The 25,218-nt window shown below is 43.0% G+C and overlaps 3 protein-coding genes across 7 annotated transcripts in view; 1 reads left to right on the top strand and 2 right to left on the bottom strand.

Moving 5' to 3' along the window:
• Positions 1–1,316, bottom strand: part of wdr7 (WD repeat domain 7) — a 109,756-nt gene extending 108,440 nt beyond the window's left edge. For 2 of the 3 annotated variants that reach the window (XM_029444249.1, XM_029444251.1), the window contains exon 1: positions 1–40. This exon is cut by the window's left edge and continues 127 nt beyond it. The gene's annotated coding sequence lies outside the window, so the exon portion shown is untranslated. Of the gene's footprint in view, positions 41–1,205 lie in introns of those variants that run through there. The other variant, XM_029444250.1, reaches the window with a different exon arrangement.
• On the top strand, positions 678–16,233 carry taf1c (TATA-box binding protein associated factor, RNA polymerase I subunit C). Of its 3 annotated transcripts, XM_029444252.1 has the most exons (15): positions 678–1,313; positions 6,197–6,308; positions 7,102–7,151; positions 7,598–7,693; positions 8,703–8,770; positions 8,852–9,102; positions 9,288–9,419; positions 9,517–9,634; positions 9,781–9,852; positions 9,930–10,065; positions 10,582–10,710; positions 12,331–12,526; positions 12,602–12,739; positions 13,109–14,680; positions 15,321–16,233. In XM_029444252.1, the coding sequence occupies exons 1-14, from the start codon at positions 1,197–1,199 to the stop codon at positions 14,557–14,559; spliced, it is 3,066 nt and encodes a 1,021-aa protein (XP_029300112.1). In that variant the 5' UTR covers positions 678–1,196; the 3' UTR covers positions 14,560–14,680; positions 15,321–16,233. The 3 variants fall into 3 exon arrangements, with proteins under 3 accessions (XP_029300112.1, XP_029300114.1, XP_029300113.1); XM_029444254.1 differs by lacking the exon at positions 7,102–7,151 and having other exon boundaries at positions 1,297–1,313; XM_029444253.1 differs by lacking the exons at positions 678–1,313; positions 6,197–6,308 and adding an exon at positions 6,324–6,433.
• Positions 16,234–16,531: 298 nt separating this feature from the next.
• On the bottom strand, positions 16,532–25,089 carry ccng2 (cyclin G2). Its single transcript, XM_029444256.1, has 8 exons — positions 24,744–25,089; positions 23,063–23,204; positions 22,686–22,823; positions 22,014–22,264; positions 21,119–21,197; positions 20,840–20,938; positions 19,596–19,795; positions 16,532–17,691 (listed from the first exon to the last, which is right to left on the bottom strand). The coding sequence occupies exons 2-8, from the start codon at positions 23,165–23,167 to the stop codon at positions 17,571–17,573; spliced, it is 993 nt and encodes a 330-aa protein (XP_029300116.1). The 5' UTR covers positions 23,168–23,204; positions 24,744–25,089; the 3' UTR covers positions 16,532–17,570.
• Between the last annotated feature and the right edge of the window lie 129 nt (positions 25,090–25,218).

Raw genomic sequence — 25,218 nt, 5'->3', positions numbered from 1 at the left:
TCTGGTCGGTCAGCTGATCACCTGACAATTCAGAGCCGTATCCGGTCTCCTATTTTCAAAGTAGAAATCTGCAGTATTCGTTTCCCGAGCAGGAGCACACGAGAGATGCCTTGTTATTTGATATTTGAGTCGAGAATAAATGCATTTTTAGTTATCATGCTGACGAAACAATCACAAATAAATGAACCCATGAAAACTATTAATAGATAGATTGAATAGATATGAATATATACAGATATTAGTAATAGTACAGAAAAGAAATACATGTGAAGGAAATAATCCTCCTATTTAATTCCCTCATTTCTGCATCTATTTTTATATTGACCAATAGTTTAACTGCTTACATTTAGAGCGCGTAAGAATACTATTTGCTTTGAAGACAATAGTATAACAAAAAAGAAGATAATAATAATAGTAATACATGTAACTATAATAATACAGTATACGTATTGTTCGTCTATGCTATGTTGTCATTCTTATTCGTATTAATAATAATAATAATAATAATAATAATAATAATAATAATAATAATAATAATAATAATAATAATAATAATAATAATAAACTCCATCCACCATGGAAACGAGATGCCGTTGAAAGTTGACACAACAAATGATGTGCGCATTTACCTTTCAAAGTAAAAGCCTCTATGACTCCATTTTGAAAGTCGATTACTTATTTATTTGTTGTTCTGTTATATGTTGTTGTCATGTGAGGATGTTACCTCGTCATGTAGTTGTTTTGCCAAGACAGATGTTTCTCAATCATCTCCTTGCCAACTTTCAGTAATATTAAGTGTTTTAAAAAAATCAGACCAACCGGAAGTCTTATTGTTATTGTTGCCAGCTGCCGCTTGAATGTCATTTTATGGTCGCGAGTCTGCACGTGTTCGGCGACACACTGAGGAATATGGACAAATCTACCACATAACTGTATCTTTGAGGACTTCTCTGTACGCGTCGACGTGAACAAGTTGTAATTTGAGGTGCTGAACGCGTGTCATGATTATAAGAAGAAGATACATTTATGTATTCGTGCAAGCTAACAGCAGGGGCCGGAAAGCTAACGTTAGCTAAGCCGGAGAACATGTTCAGACTTGTCCCTTCCCGGGCACTCTGCGAGTGAAGGAACAACGACACAACGATACATCATTATAAAAACGGATAGTTATTTGAATTCGTTAATGAAAAATAACAATGGATTACCAATTCCCACAGCAGCTTTTTCCTTCTTTTTACAACTGCGGACCACCGGATTCGGTTCTGAAACACTGCGCTGGAAACTGGGGCTGCTACGACCAAGTCCGACCTCAGGTGGGTCAGCTGTCTAATCAATACCACTGACTAATATTAATACACGAATAAATAATGTTTTAAACCATATTGATAAATATACTTAGATTAGATTACCACAATACATGTAACTGCTTTTTTAAATGTACAAATGTATTTTCTGTTACTGATTTTTGATATACACTCTACATATAACACGTGTTTTCCTCAAAACACAGGATAAGAAAGATCTATGCTTCTCATCATGGGGCGTCTGGTCAAGTTAAAATGTGGGAGCAAACTTGGAATGATACATAATGGCATACAAATGTACTGTATTTCTACACCAATTAACTTGTTAAATCAAGAAACAGCCGCACTCTGTATATAACAATTCTGTAAGTATCACTAAGTGATATTTGTTTTCGGTGAAACAGCGCCCCCACCAGCGTATCAGTAACTATTCAGGAAGAGAGTGGTACTGCAGCATGGGAGAGGCGTCCAAATTAAAATTATAATAAATTCAGATTAAGTGAGAAGTTGATAAGGAAAAAAAAATGCTAAAATAAGGAAGACACCACAGTAACTGGAAAAAAGAAAGCTTTGTGTTGTGTGAAAGTGGTGTTAGTGAAAAAGTCACTTTTGCCGGACTGCGTTTCTCTTCTGGGGAAAACTCTAATTTATGTTATCCACAAGTTCTGTGCAGAACTTCTCATAGTCCTTTTTGAACAAAAGTTAAAAGTTCCGCATTCATGATTCCCTTCCCAGCTTTGCAGTCCCTGGAGGGTTTGAGTTTGGTCTATCGAAAGGACAGCGGGAAGTTTAGGTCTCACACTATCGTGCGGCACAGTCAACTGCAGCCATGCTGTCTCTCACAAGAACGTGTTCCTGCAGTAAAGAAGAAAGTGTGCTCAAAGTATTTAGTGTATATTCATAGCCATAACAAACACCATGTTCGAACATAAGGATGCTCATAAGTGCACGTGGTACCAGAGCACCCTAGGCCAAAGGTCAATGATCGATTTCGTAATCGTATCATCTGACCTGAGGCCGCATGTTTTGGACACTCGGGTGAAGAGAGGGGCGGAGCTGTCGACTGATCACCATCTGGTGGTGAGTTGGATCAAGGGGTGGGGGAAGACTCTGGACAGACCTGGTAAACCCAAACGGGTAGTGCAGGTGAACTGGGAACGTCTGGAGGAAGCCCCTGTCCTGGGGATCTTTAACTCACACCTCCGGCGGAGCTTTTCAGCCATCCCTGTGGAGGTTGGGGGCATTGAACCTGAGTGGGCGATGTTCAAAACCTCTATTGCTGAAGCTGCGGTGATGAGCTGTGGTCTCAAGGTCTTAGGTGCCTCAAGGGGCGGTAACCCTCGAACACCGTGGTGGACCCCGGTGGTCAGGGAAGCCGTCCGACTGAAGAAGGAGTCCTTCCGGGTTATGTTATCCGGGAGGACTCCGGAAACAGTTGCAGGGTATCGAAGGACTAGAAGGGCGGCAGCTTCTGCCGTGTCAGAGGCAAAGCAGCGGGTGTGGGAGAAGTTCGGAGAAGCTATGGAGAAGGACTTTCGGTCGGCACCAAGGTGCTTCTGGAAAACCATCCGGCACCTCAGGAGGGGGAAGCGAGGAACCATCCAAGCTGTGTACAGCAAGGGTGGGACCCTGCTGACTTCAACTGAGAAGGTTATCGGCCGGTGGAAGGAGCACTTTGAGGAACTCCTGAATCCGACTAACATGCCCTCTATGGTTGAGGCAGAGCTGGAAGCTGATGGGGGATCATCGTCAATTTCCCTGATGGAAGTCACTGAGGTAGTCAAACAACTCCACAGTGGCAAAGCCGCAGGGGTTGATGAGATCCGTCCAGAAATGCTGAAGGCTTTGGGTGTTGAGGGGCTGTCTTGGTTGACACGCCTCGTCAACATTGCGTGGAAGTCTGGGACAGTGCCTAGGGGTTGGCAGACCGGGGTGGTGGTTCCCCTATTTAAAAAGGGGGACCAGAGAGTGTGTGCCAACTACAGGGGTATCACACTTCTCAGCCTCCCTGGTAAAGTCTACTCCAAGGTACTGGAAAGGAGGGTTCGGCCGGTAGTCGAACCTCTGATTGAAGAGGAACAATGCGGATTCCGTCCTGGTCGTGGAACAACGGACCAACTCTTCACTCTCGCAAGGATCCTGGAGGGGGCCTGGGAGTACGCCCATCCGGTCTACATGTGTTTTGTGGATCTGGAGAAGGCGTATGACCGGGTCCCCCGGGTGATGCTGTGGGAGGTGCTGCGGGAGTATGGGGTGAGGGGGTCACTTTTGAGGGCCATCCAATCCCTGTACGCCCAAAGCGAGAGTTGTGTCCGGATACTCGGCAGTAAGTCGGACTCGTTTCCCGTGAATGTTGGCCTCCGCCAGGGCTGCGCTTTATCACCAATCCTGTTCTTGATTTTCATGGATAGGATATCGAGGCGTAGTCGTGGAGGAGAGGGGTTGCAGTTCGGTGACCTGAGGATCTCATCGCTGCTCTTTGCAGATGATGTGGTCCTTATGGCATCATCGGTCTGTGACCTTCAACAGTCACTGGATCGGTTCGCAGCCGAGTGTGAAGCGGTTGGGATGAGGATCAGCACCTCCAAATCTGAGGCCATGGCTCTCAGCAGGAAACCGGTGGATTGCCTACTCCGGGTAGGGAATGAGCCATTACCCCAAGTGAAGGAGTTCAAGTACCTCGGGGTCTTGTTCGCGAGTGAGGGGACAATGGAGCGAGAGATTGGCCGGAGAATCGGAGCAGCGGGGGCGGTATTACAGTCACTTTACCGCACCGTTGTGACGAAAAGAGAGCTGAGCCAGAAGGCAAAGCTCTCAATCTACCGGTCGATCTTCGTTCCTACCCTCACCTATGGTCATGAAGGCTGGGTCATGACCGAAAGAACGAGATCACGGGTACAAGCGGCCGAAATGGGTTTTCTCAGACGGGTGGCTGGCGTCTCCCTTAGAGATAGGGTGAGAAGCTCAGCCATCCGTGAGAGACTCGGAGTAGAGCCGCTGCTCCTTTACGTTGAAAGGAGCCAGTTGAGGTGGTTCGGGCATCTAGTAAGGATGCCACCTGGGCGCCTCCCTAGGGAGGTGTTCCAGGCACGTCCAGCTGGGAGGAGACCCCGGGGAAGACCCAGGACTTGGTGGAGAGATTATATCTCCTCACTGGCCTGGGGAACGCCTCAGGATCCCCCAGTCGGAGCTGGAGGATGTGGCCCGGAGAAGGGAAGATTGGGGTTCCTTACTGGAGCTGCTGCCCCCGCGACCCGATTCCGGATAAGCGGTAGACGATGGATGGATGGATTCATGTTCCTGTAGAACATGAGTGCCCAAAAGGTCGATCGCGAGGGTAGATCGCGCACCGTTTAATTTTTTTTTTTTTTTTCTTGCCTTGTGCATTCACATTCCCTCCTCTCCTCTGTTTCGCTCCCACACACACACACACACACACGTCGTACACACCTACAGTCAGAGACAGAGCGGAGGAGTGAACTACGCACCAGCACCCCCCAGCATTTTTTTATACAGGTAGATCACTTGGACCTGGCCATTTTAAAAGTAGCTCACAAGCCAAAAAAGTGTAGGCACCCCTGCTGTAGAACATTTACAAATGGATCATATTTTGTAACTACAAATGCTGTCTTTATCAACATCATTCAACACTTAAAAGTCCAATCTCTTTTTAAAAGAAATAAGCAATGGATATGTGATTAAATGCCAGTATTTGTCAATTATACCTTTTTTTTTAGTTTTTCTATCTATTTTTATAGTATAAAAATATCTAATATATTTTTATCTGCCAGGTTTATATTCAACTCAATTGTTATTCCTTTACATGCATTTAAGAGGTTAATGCATATAAAATAATAAGGTTTTGAGGTTTGTGAATACGGTTACCACCATCAGTTGTTGCCTTTAAGCACGACACGACGCAAAAGCCGTAAAACGAGAATACATTTAACATTTTACATTTAATGGTGAATTTTGTTGTTGTGTATTGAATTTCTTAACAAGAATAACAACTACTCCGAACAGTGGCAGCTGCCACAGCAAGTCAGTAGCTGATGCTTAGATGCCTAGTGCTCAGTTTATACAGACTTTTGACAATTATACCTGATTGTCAAAAGTAAATTTTCTTTTTGCAAATATAATACATCTTGTTTATCATCATAAATATAACAAAGGCAACATAGTTATTAGTTTTAACTCACAAAGTACCCAAAATAACAGTAAATAAGATATATTAGAATTGCATAAAGAAAAATACTTGACAATTAGAAATCGCACATTTTGACTTCCGGAGTTGTATCCTCATGATTGTTTGCACGTATTGTAAGTTGCTCTGGACAAAAGTGTCAGCTAAATGAAATGCAATGCAATGTCATGGAAACATGTATACACCGGTCTTATTAGCGTCAGCTTCATAGTCAATGCCAACACAGCGTCAGCTGCAACGCCAAATCGCTGGCAACTACCCCAAACAGCGGCAGAACAGAACCACTGATCCAAATCAATTCACTGCACTCCCTCAGGTCCTCAGGATGACACACGCCAAGCATCAAGTAAAGAAAGTAGTTCTATTTAACCACTATCTTTATCAATAGACGGCTATCAAGACGTTTTAATAGTTTTGCATAAAGTAAGCAAATGTGTCAATAAGCCAGGACATATCAGTCTGAACAAATGAGTGTAAAGTTTTGCTTAACTTTTATTGGGTGTGTTGATTGTTTGGCTGATCAACAGAAGATATTTCTGATTATTAAAACACATAGATTTGGTTAAGACACCAACATTATCTACTTTCAAACTTTCTGTGGTGGGATTCTTTTGGACTGTTAGTAGCACTGGATCAGTATTTCTACTTTCTAAGATTGTTCTTTATTATTGTGCGTTTGTGGTTTCAGGGTAGTTCCGGTCCTCTCTCCAGCTGGACATTTACATCCAGACATCAGGTCAGAGGGGAGACGTGGCGTCACACTGAGCCGGTACCACTTCCCCTCCTGTCTCCTAAAAACTGTGAGTCCCTGACAGCTGGTTTTACCAAACTGGAGGTTATACAGGTGTCAGAAGTCACTGTTCACCCTCAGATCTGGAGCGCCGAAGCATTGGCCTGCACCATGAAGCAGGATTTGGGGTTAGAGGTAACGTTAGGTTTCTGGTTATGTTCCAGATAAGAGATAAACTTGTGTTAAAGCAGCGAATGCTGACCAATCACAGCTCGGTGCGCAGATCGTAAGGTAAAAAGAAGCTATAGACGATATAAAGTCCTAATCCAGGCTAAAAGCAACAGTTTAAACTGCCAGATGCAGGAAGAAGAGCTGTCTACAAATCTCAGTCGCAGTTTTGTTGCCAGCTGTCCTTCCTGTATTTGGATTCTGTGTTTAACTTCTTCGTATTTGTCTAATATTAGTTTGTAACGTATGACGCTGCTGACACTTGTCCCTGTTTGTGAACGCGCTCATAACCAGACTGAGAAGCTCTCGTTCACTTTCCCAGTTGATAACCAGCGTCGTAGAAACGCTTAGCGGGGTCGCGGTTGTTAGGTTAGTTAAACCAGATAACACAGATCCTGAGTATGTTGAACTGGCTTCATAGTTCAGGTCTCTGGTCTGAGACTTTACTTAAGACCTGATTTGTGTTCTTTAAGTAAAGATGGAAAAACTGCAGTATAACTGCTAATATATATATTGGAGGGTCTATAAATAAATGACCGTGAGATTACACAAAATTCTGTTGCAGTTTCTTTTCCTATATTTATTAAATCATATGTATGTGTGTGTGTGTGTGTGTGTATAATCATTTTGTCCAGCTTTCCTTTGGCCTTTGACGCCTCCAGATCCACTAGAATTCACACAACATGTGAGTGAAAGTTCAACACATAACAATCCCTTGTCTCAGATTGTGATGTGCATCTTTTTTATCCCCTAAATGCGTTTTTACATTCCTTCCTACCTTTGAGCTTTAGTGACCCGACACACACGTGACACAGATTAAGCCATATATGAAAGTCACAGTGCTTGTAAATCTTACACATCCATGTAACCTATCCATCCTGTGTAATGCAGTCTGTGCTCACTAAAGACCCGAGTTGTTACTGTCCTCTGTGGTCTTAATGTGACATTTAAAGCACATTATGGTTCATAACCTAATAAATGGAATGAATACTCGTCCAAACAAATGAGATCAGATTCATAACTAACAGAAATGTTGTGAACGCATCCGAGCTCTGCAGCCTCGGATCTTTTGGTCAGTTGTTTGCTGTTTTGCTTCTGTGTTTGAGGTCTAAACACAGGATTTGTATTCAGATGCAGAACTTCTTCATGGACCACTGCCAGGACGCCTTCGGGTGCATGAGTGAAATTCTGAGCGAAAACGTGAACTTTAATGAAGGACCGAGAAAGGTGAGAGTCGCAAGAATATACTTTATATTTCTTTTTGTTTGCTTGAATTCTTGTCAGACAAATACAAAAATACAGACATCAGTTCAGTCTCTGGTAGCTTTAAGATTAAAATATGAAGAGACAAAAATAGTATTAAGATTTGTTCTGTTGCCTTACCTTTCTTGTGCACTCTGTAACGCGCCTGTTTATGAATGTATAAATCCTAGATTCAATTTTTAGGCAATTTCCTTAATCAGTTTATTGATCAATATGTGACTAATGGCACATTTTGCTTCCATGACACATTTAAACATAACATTTCAGAACACTTGCAACACAAAACATAATTGTCTTAATGTAAGTAAGCAGTTTCTAAGTTTTATTGTGATACCTATTATTTAAAATGTTATCCTATTCGCCTGTAGTGTCAAAATATATACATTTTACAATACAGTAAAGGCAGTTCTCTCAAAATCTGAGCCATAAATCTCCACTTCAGCAGCAGCACGGCAAACTGTCCAGTTTCATCCCTCTATATTCTGGAGCGTTTTAAAGAGTGCTTTGTTCATATAACATTCACAGCCTGATTTATAGAACATTTTATACAATCTTTTTGATGTTGATGGTATTTTCAAAATGTATGAAGTAATACAAAGAGAAATCCAAAACCCCCTCTGTCAAAACCTTTGACTCTGATATGTTAACAAGAATTTGGAATTTCTGTTCCAGAAATGTATGCAAATGAGCCCATATTTAATAAGATAATGCCTCGTTTGCATATTCAAACAAAGTTTCAGAAAACATAAGCAAAATATTTCCATAAGTCTCACTTCAAATTGCGAGTAGCTTCTCCACCTGACCGTATTTAGATTCTTCAAACCTCTTAAAGATTAGAGTACTTTTAGATTTGTATATAAAAGACGCAGAAGAAAAGGTTGAGTGGTGTAAACCGGCTCTGAGCAGGAGGTAGTGTTGTTGTTATCAGAATGTGTGTTTAGTGCGTTTATGATTTTTAAATTTTTTTATACAGAAGTATCGCAGCGATATGATCCACATCGGGAAGATGAAAACATTCCTCGACAGGCTGAAGTTAAAAACGTGAGTGGACCCGACTGATCAGTGATTATCTCCGGTTGTCTGATTGGTGTTTTATTTCTCCATGTTGTATCTTTTGTCCAGCGGTCCGCAGCCATATCTGTCCAGATCGCTGAACATGTACAGCGCCCTGCTGTCGGACGTGTTGCCCGCCATCCCTCCTGGGTTGATGGGTTCTCTGCTGTATGAAGAGTTGACGGAGCAGAGAGACCGCATGCTGTTCTCTGAAGGAGCCACAGGAGGCGCGCTGGCCTTCGTCCCCTTCTCACAGAGCAGCAGCGACACTCAGCGTGGCTGCCTCCTCTACCCCAGAAACCAGGGACTAGACTGCCTCAGTATCCTGCACATCAGCTCAAATACTGGAGTTTAGACACCAAAGTTTAAAACCCAGTAGACTGTTAAACAATCATATCTTTCTTGATCTAAAACCATAATGGGTCAGGTAAATGTGAAGCAGAGTGGTGTTCTTCCTGCATTGTGTTTCTGGTAGTTTCTTGTGGTTCTTAACGCAGTACCTCAGACTTCCACAGGGTGGAGCTGCAGCACCACAGAGGAAGTTCCTCCTGTGTGGACGCCAGCAGCAGTGAGCCGTTCAGCTTCCAGCTGAAAGGCCCCGTTAGACAGATCAGCTCCGCCTCCCTGTTAGACGACTGTAAGAAGAAGAAAGCATTTAGAAACGTGTGATGTGGTTTTATTGTTACCTACAGCTCGTGCACACATTTTACTATGTGATTGTTTGTTGTTTGCAGGTTGTGTTGCAGTGCGCTCGGATCGCCTATGTGGAGTTTGGCGGTTCAGTGAAAGAAACAAACCTCATCTGCTGCAAGTGGTCAACACCAGAGAGGTCGCGACCTGCATCAGCGTCAGGTGAGTGATCCCGGGGAGGAGCGAGGCACCGACGCTGCTGCAGGGAGTTTAATTCCCTCTGCAGACAGGAAGGTGCTGAGTTCTGGGAGATGTTCCAAGTGAGGATAAGGTGTTAAAGTAACGCCTCTTCCACTGTGTGTTGTCAGTCCTCATGTTTTAGGTGAAGTTCTGGTGGCGAGTGAGAGTGGAGCAGCAAACCTGTGGACTGTCGGCAGAGGGTGAAGACATTTCTTTGTTTTTTTTAATGTTGCTAATTTCCAGTCCGATTAGTCAAAGTGACTCTCGGTCCCGTCAGGATGCAGACGGTTCGGAAGGAGGACCAAAACCTGTACTTCAACGCCAAGTCGTCATGGCGATGGTGCGAGTTCTCCGCCCATCCGAGGGTGATGCTGTACGCAGACAGGACGGGGGTGGAGCTCACAGACATCAGGGTGAGACAAGAGATTGTGTTGGTTGTCTCGAAGTTTCCCCTTTCATGGGACATCTTTTAGTCTGGCTTAGACTTGAACTTTAAAACCAGCTACAGTTATCTGATCATGTTTTCAGTTAGGAGATATTTTCAGAGTGAAGTCTTCAGTAACTACGAGGTCCATAGTTACTGTGACTCTGCAGCTGCTCTCATTTGAACTAAAACCAAGAAGAGAACAGATGAAGCACATTTCAGTTTCCTCTTCTTCCAGATGACTTGATAACGGATTTTAATTCTTAATTAGATTTATTTTAAGGTTCAAGATTGTTGGGGTTCTGCTATGAGCAAGTATGGTTAGTAGCAAATATTAATGATAATTAATATTAATACAACTATATATATTCACAAAAGCATAACTAGGGGTTGATGATAACTACAACGAAGTAGGTGCGTTAGCTCTAAAAGGTTATTCAAATGGCTATCAGGAATTAATAATCATTAAATATAATCTAATTATAAATGTCCTCTGTCCCTCCAGGTGAGTCCTGTCTCAAATCACACTATGTTTCGTATCAGTAAAACCCCAGAGTGTCGCACTGGGGAGAGACTCATTCTGTCCAGATATCTGGGAGACGTGCACCCCTTCCAGCACCTCATCAACACGCAGGTACTTCAATATTAACTCCGTTATATAAGAAACCGATGGCTTGTCGAAGGTTTGTTCAAACTCACAGAACTTTTGTTTAAATTCTAGTAATGATACCAAAGTTTCCAAAGACACCCAATATGTCACGCTGGAATGTGTCTAAGATTCTGCCCAAGTAATGTAGAATATTTGCATTTGATGGGTTGTGCAGTACCTACTGGTGACCAGTAGATGTCGGGTTCTCATGGTGTATGTTTGGAGTTGCACTCTGTATTAGGAAAACTAGCATTCAAGAGGTCGAGTGAAATGTCTTCTAAGTTTGGACATGTTGTTTGGACAACCTGATTTGTGTGGTTACGGTTTTAACAGTCAATGTTAATGATGAGTCAGCGTTAGTGTTGTCACGATGATACCTGCCTAAAGTGTCTCGATACTGAAACAATATCGTGACAAAAACCTAAAACTTCAGGAAAAGCAATTAAGACGATGTTGATGCGAGGCAGTGGAGGAAGAGAAGCCATGAAACGACAGGAGGGAGTTATTGTACTATAGTGTGTTCCTGCATTGTAATATCTACCAGGACTGGAGAAGCTCTTATTTAGGATCAGCTCTTTGCACATTCACAACTCCACCCTGACACGTCACACTGCGGCTTACAAAGGGTTCAATCCTTGCAGAGATGAGTGTGAGTAATACTGTAAACTGTTTTGTTGAGTGGCCTCTGAGTTTATTAAAGTGATGCAGCGTATAGGTTGAGGGCTTTTATTGTGAAAGGTCAGAATAGAGGAAGTCATGCTGTAATGTGACTCTGTTTATAAGGTGGGAGCATTAAATAGTTTGCCCTTTTGGTTCAGACGACGGAACCTCCGTGTTATTAATTTATTACCATCATAAATATAGGTACAACTCGTAACCCTCGGTTACAGTCATTGCGTGCCATATTGTGCTCCGTAAGCGCTTTGTCGGCATGAGCTCTTGTATGAACAGCGTGCAGCAGCTGCAATAACATTAATGCGTCAAAACGTTTTAAACATTGAACATGCAGCATTCACAAGCCACAGGAACAAACTGACAAGAAGATCACTACAGAATTCAGAAGCATACTGTACGATGCACTTGGGACCAAAGAAAAAAGAAAGTTGCGTTGTGCTTCATCTATGCATCCCATTTCCAATGTAGACTTGTGCCTACAAACGGCCTGCTAATGCTTTTCAGGGTCAGTTATGGGGCATCAGATGCACATCCAGAATTTGCATCCTCTCTAATGTAGCCTGATTGTATTGCCATGTCTTTACAGATGATGTCGGTCAGTCCACCACTTTGGTCCAGGATTGTCATGAAATTGTTAGCCATAGTTTCCAGAGGATGAATGACCCTCTGACCGGTCCTCTCGCGCCACCAGCCTGAGCTTCACTTACCCTAGGAAATATGTTCTCATTAGCTATTGTTAGCATGCTAAACTAAGATGGCGGACATGGTAGATGTTACACCTGATGTCATTCTGAGCATTTCAACGTTAGCTTTTAACTCTGTACAGCCGCACAGCGCCACTAGCATCGCTGTAGAATCTAAATCACCACTCTGTTAGTTTATTGGAATACAAAAGCACTGATCTCACCACTTCTCCTGTGTCTCTGTCAGTACTCGGCCTACATCATGGACGAGCGCTTCCCCTGCATGCCCATGCTCAAGTGGGATCACATGATGCAGTCCCCACCCACGTTTTGTCACTCTTTTGGCGGCTCTGCCTCCGGCTCAGCAGGGGGCGGGGCTCGGACCACCAAGATCCTGCTGGGCTCACACAGCTCTCAGGAAATCACACTGCTGCAGTATTCAGGTCAGTTGGCTTTTCTACAAATGAGCGTTAAATGTTACAGTGTATTGGTAACTGTGTGTGTTTGTTTGTTTCCAGGAGGCAGAGCAGAGGCCTGTTCCAGTCGGGGTCCTCCTCAGGCGCTACTCAGACCCAGAGACAGCCTGAGACACCTTCCTGTCCAGATCCCTCACCGCCTGGACCTTGCAACCAGCAGACTGTCCTCACCTGCAGCAGGTGTGTGTGATTCAAGTACTCGCCCTGTGTTACCTTAGATTTGAGTAACTGATATACAACTCATCAGTTTGTCTTTGAAGAATTGACACTAATATACGTATGTGACGAGACATGTCACAGTTTAAACTGGTCAGCAATTTACCTCAAACATATCTGCCTTTTGTGTTCTGGCTGTTTTGTTCCATATCCGTCAACATGTATACACAAAGCTATTTGTTGCCCAACAACTGCGAGGAGTAGTTACCCCAAATGTTGTTCTCATAGTGGGGTTGCCAGGTTTGAGCTCTACTCTCAACAACTAACAACAGATCCCAGCTCTTACTTAAATCATTCATGGATGATGTGGCTGAACCTTTTTTGTGTTATCAGGTCTGACTTGTATCCAGAAGAGAGGAGGAAGAGAGGCAGGTGGCGAGGAGTGTATCTGTATCCTCCAGCTGACAGAGGCGGGAGATATTTTCTACCAGTTCCTGGAGCCTGAGCAGCCGGACACCTCTCCACCTCCTGCTGCAGAGGATGAACCGTTGCCTGCTGCAGAGGATGAACCGTTGCCTGCTGCAGAGGATGAACCGTTGCCTGCTGCAGAGGATGAACCGTTGCCTGCTGCAGAGGATGAACCGTTGCCTGCTGCAGAGGATGAACCGTTGCCTGCTGCAGAGGATGAACCGTTGCCTGCTGCAGAGGATGAACCGTTGCCTGCTGCAGAGGATGAACCGTTGCCTGCTGCAGAGGATGAACCGTTGCCTCCACCAGCGCTGATAAAAACAGCCAAACAGCTTTTACCACATTCTCAGATGATTATATCAGACACGTCGAGCGATGAAGACATAATCGGACCATCTCAGAGTCAGACTGTGCAGAGGTCTGTGGCTGAAACACCAGAGAGGGAACAACAATCATCTGACTCTTCCTCAGAGGATTCAGAGTCCGGAGGGAAGGCTGGAATACCGAAGCATTTGCAGCTTCAGGTCGTGGTCAACGATGATCCCGAGCTGGAACAAGTGAGTGGATTGGAGGCAGGTGTGGAAGATGGAAAGGAGGGGAAAGATAATGCTGATGGTACTGAGGGACCCAGCGGTGTGGAGGAAACTGCCAGCTGCCCAAAGCTCAGCGACAGCGCTCTTGTCACGTGGAAACATTGGCTCCAGAAATTGATGCAAAAGAGTCGTAAAAAGAATCCCCGTCAACACTGCCGGCAGCACTTAACAGTCAAAACTACAAGCCTCGTCCACCTATCTGACGATGAAGCGAGAGATTGGACAGAGAAGGAGCGTGTAGAGGCCCTGAGGCGTGATCTTCGAGCGTGCATGTCTAAGCGCTCGCTGCTGGTCCACAGGGCCGACTCTGCCTCCCTCAGAGCTCCAGATGTGATAATGGTGCCAGACGTGGTCGATACAGAAGCCTGGAGTGATCAGCTCAGCCGGCGCCTGAGCCTCTCCTGGCAAGGGGAGGAGGCATGGTGTGCTTGGTGGGAGGACCAGCTGGGGATGAACAAGGAGAAGAAGCTGGAGGCTCTGAAGACGAAGAGGAGGAGGGAGAAGGAGGCAAAGAGAGCCTCCGGCCAGCGCCTAGAGCTGTCCGCGAGCTTCACGTCGTCTATCAGCTACCAGTCCGAGGTCAGCGATTTCTCTGATTTGACTGGCTGGTCCTCTGCAGCGAGCCAGGGGGCGTGGTCCGACACCGAGGGTAAGCTGTCCCAGTTCGAAGGGCTCACTGGAGAGTGGGACACCAAGAGCTTCAACACCCTCCACCATGCAAACCGACACTCCAGTTCCCACGTCGACCACCACACCTCAAAGTGTGAAAGACGAACACGGTGACCAGCAGACTCCCAGCAGCACCCACGTCCTGTCCCAGACACCAAAACCGGACTCCACACGGGCCGATCAGAGGAGAAACAAGCGTTCAGCAGACTTACTCCGCGTTCTGTTCGCACCACTGGTAAGAGGAAGGTGTTGTGTTCGGTAATGTGTCCAACAATTCTCCCGACAGAACTGTCGACAGCGAAGCTGTGGTGGTGTTTGCTAGGAGCAGTTCACTTAGTTTGTTTTAAGAGTTAATTCTGTCATTTGACTCCTAACAACCTGTACAGCTGTATTAATATGTGCTTGTTACACTGTGGTTCTGCTGGATTAGTGCAGTGACACAAAAAGGGAATTCAGTCTGCTGTCCGACTATCACGTGACATCCCTCTGTGCACTGAATCTCTTAAGTCATGTAAACAACTATGAGCTGTGCACTCGAGATCAGTCTGGAGACAGAACCGCTTTAAAGATGGGTGAGTAGTTGCTGTCTTCCTATGTTTGTACTTTAAAAAAAGAAAACACTGGAAATGAGATGCGATAGAGCTCCCTGGCGATCTCCCTGCATCCCGTTGCCACCTTATTTAGGTTTATGTGGTGAAATGAGAAGGTATCATTGATAGCTCCTCCTATCAAACTCATTTGGTCGCACAGACTACCGGGGACGTAGTGATGACATGGTCAGCCTCCAAAGTCCTGAGGGCACGAGGAAGAAAGGCCTTTTGAGATGCAGAATTATCATTTGCTTTGAACAACTTCTATCCCCACTCTGTTTCTAGGAGGAGCCTTCGCAGCATTTCCTGGAGGATGAGAGCCCCGTGCACCATCCACCTCCACCTGTGGCCTCGTCATTCTCCCAGCTCCGCAGCTCCCAGTCTGTCTCCCAGAGGAGCCTCAGGATGGATCTGTCCCAGGACGCCTCCGCCTGGCCGGGTTTCTCCCAGCCTCTGAGCCTCTCCCAGAGTTCACAGGGTAGACTGTCGCAGGCATCGCAACCCAAGAAGAAGAAGCCTCGAATGGGATTTTGATTCGTTGGTTGGTGTGTCCGTCACACAGATCTGGAACGTATCGTTTGGAATACCTGTTGTTTTTCTGATTTTGGGCTTCTTTCGCTGCCTCAGGAAGCAGGGTTTTGTAAAATGGATTTAGTATGGTAATACTCCCTGGGTTTGTACTTTAACAAAATCAACATGCCAACTGGATCTAATGGAGGAGGATGAAGGAACTGCGTAGTGATCCCTGAAGACGTCTGCAGACTGACTGCAGTCTAGTTTGGTAGGACCCAGTGGAATTTATTATCTTTGTTTTGTGCTTGTGCCTTTTTGTTTGTGGAGTAGTACGTGTGTATGTTTGTGTGAGATGCAATGTGAAGACGTGTGAAGGCTACTGGATTAACTTTTTGCTTTTCATGAGACGTCCACACGGCAGGTGGCGTTTCACTCTGTTACTGGTTCATTCCATAACTCGTAGACTGTCACAGATGCGTTAACATGGCCGGTGGATGTTAAACAGAAAGATCAATAAACTGCCTGGAGACTTTTATGCGTGTTAAAAGTGAAAGCTGATTTGACATTTAATCTTTCTGTTTCTCACAACTCACTCATTTGTTTTTTACAAAGTACAACTGAAGTTATTTTTAGGAAACTTTTCTACATCTGCTTCTGTAAATAAAATGGAACAGGTTTAATAAGATTTGAGTTAACAGGACATGGTAACGCTTTACCGTCAGTACTCTCAAAGAAGTTTCATTTCAAATGTCTCGCACTACCACAATATCAAACAGTATTACGGCCACTGTGGGAGGGTTTTACTTTGATCTTAGATACAATTTGTGACCGAATTGATAAAAATATATTGTATGAAATGAGCTTCTGCTCCTACACATTGCTGAATATTGTAATTCACTGTGGACACACTGAGTAAATACTTTCAGAAGAAAGTCACAGCTGGAGGTTGTTTCCAGACGAGATGGAAGAAAAAGACAAACAGATTAAAAAATACGATTTTTATAAGATTTTAGACTTTTTCAGTACAGGTGGCAAAAACAGAATAAATAATATCTACAAACTATTAACTTTTTTTGTACATCATTTACAGTTTTACATGTTTTTTTTTTTACATTTTTAGACTTTTTGACAGCCGGCATCATTTGTTCCATACAGCATTTTCTCTGAACACTTTCAACACACCAAACTATTTCTTAACTACATCCTAAAATGATAAACTTTAAATTCAAACCAGGATCATACGTGCAAACATCCACAAACATCCACACACAACTGTTTTTATCGGACCACCCTGTGGTGTCGGCAGGGTCTGAAGGAACACTCGGTGAACACAGTTTTCCTCCCAGACACAAACCTCCAGTTTGTCCATTTAACACTTCAAATGAGTTTTTAAAAAACGACTGTGCAAATGAGACTTTACTACAGACTGAGTGCAGACGTGCTCACCAACGGTTTTCAGTCAGGAGATCCAGACTTAATTATCTCAAGAAATAAAAACAGTGCTCAAATTTAGTTTTCAACCCTGTTCTGAAGAAAATATAACGTTTAGTGATCCGGACTTCAGTGTGTCTTTATCTCAGAACAGCTGACTTCTATCTGCCATACCTTTAGAGGTCATCAGCACTCAAGCGTTTAAAGTCCTCATCACTAATCACAGCGACTCAGCTTCTCTACACGAAGAAAACTCCTCCCTGCCCTTTAATAAAAGCAGTCAAAACATTCCATTAAATAAATAAATACCACATGTTTTGGCAAATTATCTGGTCAACAACGTGAACTGTGTCTGGTCTGAACTGTCTGTTTGTCTCAGACTGCAGTGTCTGCTAGCTCAGCAGCTTAAAGACCAAACTAATCTGACCACGCTTGTATATCCTGGAATGTGACATCTCAACATGCACCAATGTGAACTGTGCCAGGAAGAGCTCAGCTGCCAGTTGTTGTGCAATTCTCTACCAGCACCAGAGCTTATTTAACAATAAATTATAGACTTCAGGTAAAGAAGTTAGAGGAGGCAGCAAGGCATCAGGCGTGGAGGTGTTTTTGGCGGAGGTGCAGAGGGAAGAAGGGCCCTTCAGCGTCGCTGCCCAGAGAACTGCTGAGAGACTCCTCACCTGAACTCATCACATCCTCACATGAATCATCACTGTAGAGACAAACAGGGATATTCTGTCAGTGTACAGTTATACATACATATAGAGGTTTATACACACAGCTGATAGTTTAAGGTGAAGTCTGGATTCTAATGTCGGATTTGATGGATACTTGAGTCCTTCGTCTCAGTGAACGGTTCTGAACTGTAACCGCTACAGTTCAGAAAGAGCAGTTTGAAGGAGATGAGAGAGAAAGATACGGTTTCTGACATGTTAATATGAATTTGACCTTTTAAACATGTTTGTACATTAGTTTAATTGGATCAGAGTGAGATAAACCTGAAGATATAAGTTGTGCCAGACGTTGGTTATAATTCTGATGTTTGAAGGACTAAACAGTTCATATGGATACAACTATTATAACAAACACAAGATATGATTAACTAATAATGAAAATACGCACCACTTTGCCCTCAAGAGTATTTCATAATTCCTAAACTTGTTAACATTTCCATCACTGCGACAGAAGAAGCCGGAGTTCTTATGATTATACAGTTCCTCCTTTTCAAGCAGACACTGCCCGTCATCGCCTGACCTCATGTTCTGACTGCTGACAGAAGCGTGACTCAACTGTTGTTAACAGCTGAGTCACACGTTGAGGAGTGGAATTAAACGGAACAAAAAGGGATCCAAACAATCGTGATGAGCAGGTTTGTAGTTTCAGTGAGATGTTCTGTGGCTTAGTGATCGCTGGTTACAACAGTCAGCTGAGAAAAGTTGCCGTGTTTTGGTTCCTTTTTCTTTTCTTTGGTTCCTCTTCTTTCTACGCTCTCCAGAAGTCCCATATTACTTAAGGTGAGGCTCTCCGGCCTCGTGTGACGTCATGGAAACGACTGTCAGTGAGACGTGCCCTGTGACTCGTAAACATTGTCCCATCATGGGAGATACGAGAGGCCCGGCGAGCTCAGACAGTGGGAGGGGCCTGTGTGTGTTACAACACAACAGAAACATGTGTTGCTGCACAGCTGGTTGCCTCAGGTTGTACAAAATGTCCCTAAATGTCATTTAACAAGCGAGTGACTCCGAATAATTGGAAAAAGTGCTTCTGCAGTAGAAACTGTTGAGTTATTTCTAGTAGACGAACTGGATCACTACAAATACGTGTTCGGACACATTTGTACAGTGTACAAACATACATTTGGTATGTGTGATGACGCACAAGGTGTGTCTTGTTCCTTTAGATTTTAAAGCCTCTGTTTGTCAGCAGTGTTAGTATCTAGCAGCAGATTGTACCTGTAGCTGAACACGATGAAACTGAATCCAACACAATCCTTCGTTCAGTGACGCATCTCTCTGATTGTTGAAGTTTGCTTCGAAGCAGCTGTGATGTCCTGAGTGTTTGTATTTGCTTTCTCAATTTTTTAATTCTATATTTGAATTGGGCAGAGTCATTTTAATTTGAGAACTTTTGCTTATTTTGTAAACCAGGGAAAATAACTTTGTATTGAGATCAATATTTGAAACTTTAGTCACAGAGTATGTGTATACTTGTAAGTCTTAAGGATGGGATTATTTATTTACATTTTGTATTTACTTATAGTATCTCCTCAGGTTCACACCTACAGCTGTGGCAGGTCACTGAACTCTTTCTATCTGCTCCTTCTGAGATCTCTGTAAAATGCTTCAGACTTGTACACTGGTCCCTGTTTGTGATTGGTCATACGCTGCAAAGCCCTTTTTATGTGAACGCGCTCATAACCAGACTGAGAAGCTCTCGTTCACTTTCCCAGTTGATAACCAGCGTCGTAGAAACGCTTAGCGGGGTCGCGGTTGTTAGGTTAGTTAAACCAGATAACACAGATCCTGAGTATGTTGAACTGGCTTCATAGTTCAGGTCTGTGGTGTGTTTGGGGCTCTGAGTGTCCGTATCTTGCTCAGGTGTGTTTGGGGCTCTTACCTCTCGCTCTCATCCCAACAGTCCTCTGGGATGGTGGGCAGCTCGGGGACGGTACGGTGGCTGTGCAGGTTCTGGGCAGTCCGCCGCGACACGATCCACTGCAGCTTCCTGTGATTGGGTTTGCTGCATTCAGGCGAGGCGTAGTCCGACAGACACAGAGCCACTCGTTCACTCCATAGAAGCAGCTCGATGTCGGTAATCTGAAACCATACCACACAGCAGTTCAGATTAACTGTTTGGCCCTGAACCCTGTTCACTGACTGACATCTGTGCACTTAACATGATCTGATTACTTGACGGTATGTTCCTGTAAACAGTAACATGGGTTTAAAGAGCGTCTGTAGGTTTGTGCTGAAACCTGATCAGCTGATGAAACACTTGAACCTTAAAGTGTTTGTAAGTTTGAGCGTTGAGCAGAAGTCTCTCATATCAGGGTCTGAAATATTCTCTAAATACACTGTATTCATTTTTCTGATTTGAAATTATAATTCCAAGGGAATACGTTATTTGAAAAAGTAACAGTTCTTAAATAACATATAATCTTAGTATAAAAACGTAAACAAATTAAATATGCCAAAACTGCTCCTGTTACCACACATTAATGTTGCAGGGAGGTAGAAGGGCAGGTACACTGAAGATATACTGGGGGAGAAACCTGACAGATCATTACTCGTTTAAACTCAAACATTTGGCAGAGTTTCCAGAAGTCAAGGCAAACTTTTAAAAGTCTCATTACCTTTAAAGACTCAAGCCGCCACAACACACGACACCAGGTTACATAACACCAGCCGTCGAAAGAGAAATGTTGTGGCACAGAGCCGGGCCAAGAATAAATAGACCCCACCCCCACCCCCACCCCTGCTGCTATTGAGAATTGATTATGATTAGGGCTGTCGAATTAGTGCGTTAATTTCGATTAATTAATCACAGAAAGAATAACGCGACAAAATAATGTACGCAGATTAATCGTGCTCTATATTGATATGTGCGATTAATTTAGATTAATTAATCACAAAGCTTGTAATTAATTAGATTTAGCCCTAATTATGATACATGAAGTAATAAGCCTGCAGGCTGTGCACAGGCTACTTAATAAGTTGTGGTCGTGTTAATGTTTGTAACAGATCCAGAGCTGAGATCAGCAGTTAATTAAACTTTTAGAAACTCACTAAAGTCCCGATAAATGAAACCTTTAGACTCTCAGCTTCTCTCCCCTGTTGTGTAAGACAGTCATGCGTGTTTACCTTGAGGTGTCTCTGGATGTGATAGGCTATTTCCAACATGTCCTCCGACTGAACGGATTCGATCTCCTGCCTCAGGAGGGACAAGGCTAGGACGGAAGGCTGGATAGACAAACGGACAGAGAGACAGGAAGTGAAGTCAGTGACAGGAACAAACAGACCAGAGACTCAGTGTTATCAAACTAACAGAGACATAACAAAGAAAAGTCCTTTCTGAATGTCTCATTCGGCTGCAGAGCTACAGTAATCCTGTCTGACCTTTGACCCTCAGTGAGTTCCTACCTTTGCTTTAGAGAAGGAGATCCGGCACAGACAGGCTTTGAGTTGAGCTTCCAATTTCTCCAGGCTCAGAATCTCCTTTCTGTTCACACACAAAGAAAACAAAAGATGATTTAAACTGTATGTGCACTTCAGTCAGACACTGATGGCTGATGCATCAAGTGGAACTGCAGTGATGTGGAGAAGCTCCTATCAACTCATAGCTTTGTGTTTACACAGCGATCTGAACTCTTTGTTTCACATCTCAACAAGGGCTGCAAACATGTCATATTCAGAAAAACGTGCTGATGCAGAGGACACATTTGATTATCATTATTATGTATCTCCAACAAGTTTCAATTCTCTGCAAGTATATTTTCATAGAAATGAACTGAAACCAATAAAACTAAAAATGACTGATTTGGAGAAGCATCAGCGGGAATGTAAACTTTACAGGATATTAAAAGAATACTTCACCCACAAAATGATCATTTAAATATCAATTATTCACCCGTGTTATCTTGAATTGGATATTTTATTCAAAAATGTTTTCGCATGCCTCCACGATGAAGTCTTAATGAATTTATCAACCTTTTAAATCTCTCACACAACGCAGTCCAGTCCCAGTCTCATTTATCCAGTCTTATGCTCCCTGTCGTAATATTTAAAACAGTTTGGACGAGTAGCTTTTTATACCTGAGACTGTTTATGCAGAAGTGTTTTAAATAGTGAAAATACACGTGTTTTGTCATCAAGACTTTTCTCCAGTTTTGGATTCTTCGCTCAACTTGAAGGCTTAAAAACAAAGTTTGCTTCTAGAATTCAAGGTAACACGAGGCGAGTACTTCATAAACAAATGAACATTTGTGGGTAAAGTGTTCCTTTAAGTTGCACACAATTCCCTGTCGATGAGTCTCACCTGTCTGCGGAGTGTGAAAGTGCAATCTGGTGGTACAAGTCCAGAAAGGTTAAGGCAGTGATGGCTTTGGACTTGAAGTTGAGCTTCTCTGCAACGATCTTCTCCATGCGGCAGAGGTCGGACACGGTGAACCTGCACTGTCCGATGCGGATGAGCTCCACTGTGGGCGTCAGGTTGCACTCCTCCTCCGTCACTTTGGCCGCCATGTGGAGGCAGCTGACGCTCACGCAGGATAGGTGCTTCGGCTGGATCTGAGGTGGACGACACACGAGTAAGAAACTGTTTGGAAAGGGCTGGTTGTGAAAATGTTCTTATTAAGTAATTTATTATTAAAATCAGCAACAAAATACTTCTACTCTCATTTGATTTATTATTCAGTAACAAACTGATTAAGGAAGTACGATGCAAGTAAACAGGAATATATATATTTTGTTTTTTATAAATCCTGTAATATATAGTTATTATATAGTATATCATAATAACTTCAAGCGGAATTCTTCAACCAAATGAATGAGACTATCATTGTTTTATCTTTACTGCTACATCTGCTGGAGAGGTTTCCAGCTTTAACAAACATCATAAGCAGCCAAATGATGTCACCAGGCCATGTTTAAAAAGAAAGCTAGAGTGGCCTACGTGTGTTCCTATCAGGTGTGAGTGAGTATCTCGTACCCTAATCATGGCCAGGAATCTGTCCAGTAGGTTAACAGCCAGGACAAATGTCTGCGTGCTGTAACCGAAGAAGCTGGTCAGACTCCACAGGTCCTCCACTTTGGCATCTCTGCACTTGGCCGAGATCCGACTGTCATCCTGGAAAACAAAAGACGTGCTGCTCATTAACCTGCTTTATCTGCCACACACTGCTGATTACTCACATGTTGCCAGAGAGGAGGCCTGCTAGTCATACTAGAAAAGCGGTTCAATGTCATTATGTTTTACTTTCAATAGACTTTAAGAATAAACAACAGGTCAATCAAAAATCAAAGTAACTTATTTGAACTTCAAGTAATTTCTGAGTCTGTGGAATAATGATCTTTTATTTTTCTCACCTCTGCTGTGGATTCGATGAGACTCAGCCCTGTCTCTTTAGGGAGATAATAAGCCTCCTGCTCATAATTCACCCTCAGCTCCTTCATCAGCTTGAAGGCATCCATGTCTTGGCTGGCACTGGAGGAAATAATCTCTTATTTTCTGCAAAACAGGAAAGCACCTAGGTTCAGCTCCAAAACATAACCAAGTATTCATGTCAAAGAGTTATCTAACCAGTCCAAAATATTTAAACATGCCAATCACAACTGCAATCCAAATCAATTCTCAATCGTTCAAGTACATTTTTGTAGTGTCTTATACAACACTCCTTTAAAGTACTTTTGTTCTTCTCTGCAGAACAATGATTATCTGGTAAGTCTACTAGTTAATGTTTCTATCACAATATTAATTTACCCCAAAAAATAGAAGAAAGAACATTTTTGATAACTGCTGTAAATACATCTGAAGAAACGTCATGCCGGGCTCTCTATCTTTTCACATTTGTAGCCCAAACAATTCATTTACCAATTGTAAAAAGTATTGTTTGATCTCTGATGAAAATAATCGATATTCCAAGTAATAAGACACAATTGGAGACAGCCTGAAACACAACAGCATAGACATGTTTGGTTTCATGGCTATTAGAAAATTGTATAATAAAAAATTAGAATATGGATTATTATCAAAAACCTGGGCAGATGTTATAATTCCATCATTTAACCATGGTTGGGGAAACAATGGTTTAGTAATTTGCGATATCTTTGTTGTATCATTACGATGCTGTGTAGATCATTGGCCTACATTTGCTCTGAGCCCCAGCGGTCACAGCTCAGAGCCCAGCCCACTTCCCTCAGCTGGGCTCCGGTGTCAGCTTTCCTCTAGTAGACGCCTTATCTGTCCTCTGACCGAAAAACAACTAATTTTCCTAGATTTAGTCTGTTACTAAACAACCTCAAACACATACACAAACATTAACTAGCAGGCTGGAAATCCTTTTATCGTTTTGAGGGGACAACCACGAACGCTAACAACAACAACCACAGCTAGCTAATGTTTTAAATCCTCCTTTAGGAGCGGGGGAGGGGCTGCTTTTTCATTCCTGAAACCTTAAAGGTCTTTCAAACTATACTGTTACACACCATTACCAAACGAGACCGAGTGTTTTATAGATTATAGCTCGATGTTAATGTACCAAACCGATCAAAATGTCCTTCTGCTGGTTTATCTTTGCGAATACAACCGTGTTAAAAAGCTCTGCTTGAGGCAGGACACGGATCCGGGGGACAGCAATAACAACAGACGAGAAGAAAAACACATTTGGCTGGAGGAAGTGAAGTATATCGTACGTGTAAACGAATGTAATAACATTTTAATATAATTTGTATTTTTAAACCACTATCATAACAAGGAAACACTCACCATAAATGCCAATATTTCCTTACAGAGATTGTTAATATAATTATTTCAAAATTGTGCGATTATATGCAGAAGAAAAACAGACTAGTGATTACATTTTCTACAATCATAAACTTCTGTTTATTAATAGTATAGCTAAATGGAGATCCCATTGTCTACCGTTCACTTCAATCCGTTTTTCCTTCTCTACTCTTTCGAGTTAGTTGCTAGCAGAAAGGCAAATGTAGATCGAGTAGTCTGTGTAATATCAGTATAATTTCAATATATCTTAAAGGTTTACTCTACCTGTTATTGCAAGTTAAATCCACATATTGGTTATCTTCTGCTGTAACGTATACCGTTAGACCTTCTCGTCTTCTCTCTTCTTTCTCCTTTCTCTTGTTCTCTTTTGTTGATGTTCATAACGCTTACGCCCACTTACTGACGTCACACGGCAGAAACCAATCAACGGTTTGTGTGTAGAATATAATGTACCTCCTTTCGGGTTTAACGGAATAAATTAAGACATACATACATATTTTGGTATAGTTTTGACTTAATTTCTAACATTATCGTCAAGAGGAATGTACTTGCGATCGATAATCAATCTTCAATTCACCGATAAATGTCACTGGCTCTATTACAGGACACGATCCTTCGCCGAATGATGTTTCCCTTGACCAATCAGTCAGCCGCATTTTGATACGTTCAAATAGTCCGCCCAAAATGGGATATTGTGATTGGCTCACGGCTGTACATTCCTGACGCAATCTTAGCATTA

Source organism: Cottoperca gobio, chromosome 12, assembly GCF_900634415.1.
Source record: "Cottoperca gobio chromosome 12, fCotGob3.1, whole genome shotgun sequence".
Classification (NCBI taxonomy): domain Eukaryota; kingdom Metazoa; phylum Chordata; class Actinopteri; order Perciformes; family Bovichtidae; genus Cottoperca; species Cottoperca gobio.
This window is presented reverse-complemented; position numbering and strand designations above follow the sequence as displayed.

Excerpts from the sequence above, each read along its gene's own strand:
- taf1c (XM_029444252.1), top strand. The coding sequence starts at position 1,197 with ATGGATTACCAATTCCCACAGCAGCTTTTTCCTTCTTTTTACAACTGC. Across the intron at positions 8,771-8,851 it reads GACAGGCTGAAGTTAAAAAC|CGGTCCGCAGCCATATCTGT; the intron begins GTGAGTGGACCC and ends TCTTTTGTCCAG. Across the intron at positions 10,066-10,581 it reads TGGAGCTCACAGACATCAGG|GTGAGTCCTGTCTCAAATCA; the intron begins GTGAGACAAGAG and ends CTGTCCCTCCAG.
- ccng2 (XM_029444256.1), bottom strand. The coding sequence starts at position 23,167 with ATGGATGCCTTCAAGCTGATGAAGGAGCTGAGGGTGAATTATGAGCAG. Across the intron at positions 21,198-22,013 it reads CTTTCACACTCCGCAGACAG|AAAGGAGATTCTGAGCCTGG; the intron begins GTGAGACTCATC and ends GTGTGTGAACAG. Across the intron at positions 20,939-21,118 it reads TCTCCTTCTCTAAAGCAAAG|CCTTCCGTCCTAGCCTTGTC; the intron begins GTAGGAACTCAC and ends TTGTCTATCCAG.